Source organism: Gigantopelta aegis, chromosome 3 (assembly GCF_016097555.1).
Source record: "Gigantopelta aegis isolate Gae_Host chromosome 3, Gae_host_genome, whole genome shotgun sequence".
Classification (NCBI taxonomy): domain Eukaryota; kingdom Metazoa; phylum Mollusca; class Gastropoda; order Neomphalida; family Peltospiridae; genus Gigantopelta; species Gigantopelta aegis.
In genome coordinates this window covers 31,941,930-31,946,678 of record NC_054701.1, presented here as the reverse complement: position 1 = coordinate 31,946,678, position 4,749 = coordinate 31,941,930, and the positions used below count along the sequence as shown (strand labels likewise).

Sequence of the window (4,749 nt, the reverse complement as noted above, 5' to 3'; positions counted from 1 at the left end):
CTGTTGTGCCCCAAGCTGGCCGCTCGCAGTCACCACGCTCTCTATCTCCATCTTCCGGTGATGGTTCCCGTGCCTCCCGTGCCTCTTCTGTTGACTCAGTTGTTGCATCAGTTGCCTCCACCTCCTCCCGCCAGCCTTATGACAAGACCAAGAAGGAGAAGAAGAGTAGGGCTAAGAAGACTGCTTTCTCCCTGTCAGTGCAAGATGAGGAGCTCATGCTTGAGTTCCTCCAAGAACCTGAAGATGACGGACTACAGGAGGACTGACAAGAAGGGCAAGATATGGGAGGACCAGGCACAGCGGATGGACAAGACTTCAGAATTCCTCAGGGGATGGTTTACGTTAATCAGAGACAACCACACACGCCTTGACAAGAAGAAGAGTGGAGATGGTGCTCCTGAGCTCACTGAGAGGGAGGAGTGGATCATGGCAAAGTTCGGATTCCTGAAAACCGTCATCCGACACCGTCCTGAGCCCTGCAATAGTGTAAGTATACAAATATTTTACTTTTTCTGGTACTCATTCTTTTAATGGCAAGATTATACGAGAAAAGCCAAGAAAGAAGGAGAAATCCAGTAAAGACAAAGAAAAGAAAACTCACCACACACCCCATGGAATTTAAGCACTATACGATAGACATGATAGAGTGATAATTTCTTCATGAATAAATTGTTTCTACTGTGACACCTGTATGGAATGACAGAGTTGGAATGGTGCACGTAAAGTCAGCATCCGTAAGTTAATTAAATTATTTGTCTTTGCAGGTGAAGGCTACTATTGACGCGCATGAGGGAGACCTAGATGCTGCTGAGGCTGCCTGCGCCGAGAAGCAAGTTGGTCTCAAGGAGGCTGACATCATCCCTCCCCTCCCCTCATCCTCACGGCGCAAGCGGGCTCAGGACGAGGACGGCGCTCTCCTGGAATCCCTCCAGAAGAGAGTGCAGGAGTCCGGCGATATCCTCAAAGGCCTCAGTCATTTTCAAACTTAAATTTGGTGTCTATCATAAATGAAACAAAACAAGAGTTCATTTTAAAAAGACAAATTGATATTTTATTTATTACAATAGACATATGAAATGTCATAATATTTAGGCAATGTGGGTGGTCAGCATGACCAGTGAAATGATCCTATCACATATTTATCACATATTAAAATCACCGAACTTATCTAGATCATCCTGTCTTGCCATGGAACTGCACCGGCTGGGGAGTTGGCCCAGTGCTTGAGAAGATTCCTCTGTTTCTTTCCTTTCTTGGAGGAGGTGTTGCTGCCAGAGACTGTGTGGGTGTCTTGCAAGTTACGGCCCTGTCTCCATGCTCCTGGGATGAAATCGCGGTTCATATTCTTTGCACGGTCGAGCTGCTGGTTCTGGAGTCCTGGGTACCGGGTCCTCATCAGATTGTGCAGGACCATGCATGCTTTGACGATGACCTTGACGGTGGAGGGTGATGCTGCATGGTACTCAGCAGAACCTGGAATCGGTTTACCAGGATGCCGAAGGCATTTTCTACTACCCTCCTGGCTCGGGAAAGCCTGTAGTTGAAGATGCGTTCATCATTCGTCAGACCCCGGAGGCTGTACGGCTTCATCATGGTCGGTCGCAGGGCGAAGGCATCGTCGCTGATGAAGAAGTAGGGCACATCCTGGTAGTCGTTGGGAAGAGGATCGGGGTCAGGGAAACCTATGGTACCATCTTCAGCGCATTCCCTCAGCTCAGAGTCATTGTAAATCTGAGCGTCTGATGCTGATTCTGTACCATCGACATCTGCTCAGATGAATTTGTAGTCAGCATCTACAAGCGCCATCAGAACAACGGTGTAGAATCCTTTGTAGTTGTAGGACATGGCACACCGACAGGCAACGTGTTTTCCATCAAGTGCCCCACATGTATGGAGGAAGTTCCACTTTTCATAGAACTTGTCAGCAATGGCAATGCCATCCATCAGGAGTGGTGGGGCAAATCATCACCTCGTCCATGTATTGATCGATGATGGCTTGACAGACTTCTCGGACGAGGAGTGACTGGGTGTTGTGAGGAACCCTCCAACCGAACTTCATCGAGGCATACTTGCTCCCAGAGGCAAGGTGACGCAAAGTCAGGGCAAGCTTCATGCCAGGCTCCAGGGTCTCCCTGTACCAGGTTTGTTGCTTGGTGATCCTGGGCCCCACTCTGGCTAGCAGCTCATCGAACATCTCGGGGGACATCCGCATGAAGTTCTTGAAAGATGCTTGGTCCTCGTTTCGGAGTTCCACCAGAAGCTGGTCGTACAGGCCAAACTGCCGTCACCTCCCGATCCATGGTCTGACTCAGACCCCCCGTCGTTGACCTCTTCTCCTCCTCATCCTATTGGCACGGATCTGGTGAAGTGCTGGTCTACCAGTAGATCTAACAGCATTGTATGGATTCCCATGTCCAGGTGACATTTCATCTATAAATAACAATTTAAATATCGACCAATTACACGGGAGCATACAAATTCTACAAATACTGGGCGAGACAATTTATGCAATAGGCGAACTTGTTGGTCTGTTTCAACATTGAAAAAACAGGGGGGAAAGTGCAGTAATAAACTCTGGATTGTATATTAGTATAAACAGATTTTATGGCTATACCATTACTGGGTTTTTTTCGCCTTGAAACTAATTTTATATAAAAATTTTTTATTGAAATTAGTTTCCGGCATACATCGAATTATTTCGTATACCCTCGGCATAATCCCGAATGTTTTCTGGGGCGGACGTGCTCGAAACCTATGTGGTACACGAGCATGTTAAAGCCTTACGCACGCACTCATGTCATTGGATTCCTAGTCTGGAGCTCGACGCGGTAAGACGTGTTTGTTTCGCCTGTGCACACTGCACGTGCTTTCGTGTGCTCGACTTGGGGATCCTTCATTTCTTTGTTTTTGTCAGCGAAGTGAAGTTTTCTACTGGGATGTATGCGGCCATTGGAACTGATTGAACGATGGAACGCTTCTCGTTTCGACAGACTGTACCACCAGGTTGGATTCTTTTTTAGCGAGATTCCTTGCCCCCACGTCATTTCTCCGGCTATCTATGTCGACTTGCTTTTTCGTGACTCGTATGACGGCCATTCTGCAGAACGCCACGGTTGTTCGCGTTTAGTCTCTACATGTCCGAGCCTGACCTAGCAGCACTGGAAGATTGACCGCCACTCTAAGAAGAAATAGGAAGCGGGGTCGGCCCCCTACTACTCTTTTCTAGACTTTGCTTTATAGTGATGCCGTCTCGTATTCTCCGGAGTCGAGGCCGTCCGCACCACTATACCAACGACTGGACTATACCCTAATCTGATACTCTCCCTCGTTCAGACGGATCCGGCTTCTCAAGATCTGTATTTCAGCACAGCACTACACCTTCAACGTCTATTGACTGTCAATCTAGGGGTTTTCTTGACGGGAAAGGAAATATTTTATTTAACAACGCACTCAACGTTTTCTTGATGGGATGCAACCCATCTCGTCCCTACAAATTGTGCACCCAAACGGCCTTAACGAGGCCACTCAAGTGGACATATAGATCGGACTTTAAACGTTTAGATCTACGTTCAAAATTTTGTCGAAATGACTTTTTAAAAAATATTATTAAATAGTCCGATCCTCTCTTCTTTCTCTTATTTAATTTGGACTGTCCTTCTAAAATGCTCCATATTATATACTCTTCAAAAAAAGAAACGCAAAAGGGTACAAATGGGTTATAACTCCGATTTTATGTTTCCTACCGGTTCATGCTTTGTGAATATAAGGTCATTGCATGTCCCAGACACATTCCCACGGTTACATTCGATAAAACGCAGCTACTGCACAATAAAGTTCCAAAATGTGAATATTCGCAAAAACGCAGCCACGTGCAAACCATGTCACCACTGCACGTGCGTTGTCTGCACGTGCAACATGAACACCGACAGTATAAAAGTGCAGGGTGTTCGCTTGCCTGGCCTCTGTATCTGGCCGACAGTTGACAATCCAGGACATGCCACGTCTCAGTGAACCGCAGAGAAACAATGCCATCGGCCGACTAGACGCAGGCGAATCCAGAACGGCCGTTGCCAGGGCATTCCATGTGTCCCCAAGCACCATCTCCAGACTGTGGGACCGTTACCAGCAACATGGATCAACACGTGACCTCCCTAGATCCGGTCGACCACGGGTCACTACCCCCGGGCAGGACCGCTACATCCGGGTACGCCACCTTCGGGAACGATTGACTACTGCCACCTCCACAGCCGCAGCAATACCAGGTTTGCGCAGGATATCCGACCAGACCGTACGGAACCGCCTACGTGAGGTAGGAATTCGTGCCAGACGTCCAGTTCGAGGTGTCATCTTAACACCACAACACCGTCGACTCCGACTGCAGTGGTGCCAGATTCATCGACAATGGCCTCAACTGCGATGGAGACAGGTGTGGTTCAGTGACGAGTCCCGATTTCTGCTCCGACGTCATGATGGAAGATGTCGCGTGTATAGGCGTCGTGGTGAACGTTATGCGGCAAACTGCGTGCAGGAAGTGGACAGATTCGGCGGGGGTAGTGTCATGGTGTGGGCAGCCATCTCACACACTGGCAGAACTGACCTGGTCCACGTGCAGGGCAACCTGAATGCACAGGGCTACATTGACCAGATCCTCCGGCCACACATCGTTCCAGTTATGGCCAACGCCAACGCAGTGTTCCAACATGACAATGCCAGGCCCCACACAGCACGTCTCACAACGGCTTTCCTACA

At 48.5% G+C, this 4,749-nt stretch overlaps 1 protein-coding gene across 1 annotated transcript; it reads left to right on the top strand.

Moving 5' to 3' along the window:
* The first annotated feature begins 426 nt into the window (after positions 1 to 426).
* LOC121368602 lies at positions 427 to 989 on the top strand. Its single transcript, XM_041493341.1, has 2 exons — positions 427 to 486; positions 765 to 989. Exons 1-2 carry the CDS (start codon positions 427 to 429, stop codon positions 987 to 989), a joined length of 285 nt encoding a protein of 94 aa, XP_041349275.1.
* The last annotated feature ends 3,760 nt before the right edge of the window (positions 990 to 4,749 follow it).

Bases quoted from the DNA above. Each gene is read 5' to 3' on its own strand.
- LOC121368602 (XM_041493341.1), top strand. From the start codon at position 427: ATGGCAAAGTTCGGATTCCTGAAAACCGTCATCCGACACCGTCCTGAG. The intron at 487-764 runs GTAAGTATACAA...TTGTCTTTGCAG, and splicing joins GTCCTGAGCCCTGCAATAGT to GTGAAGGCTACTATTGACGC.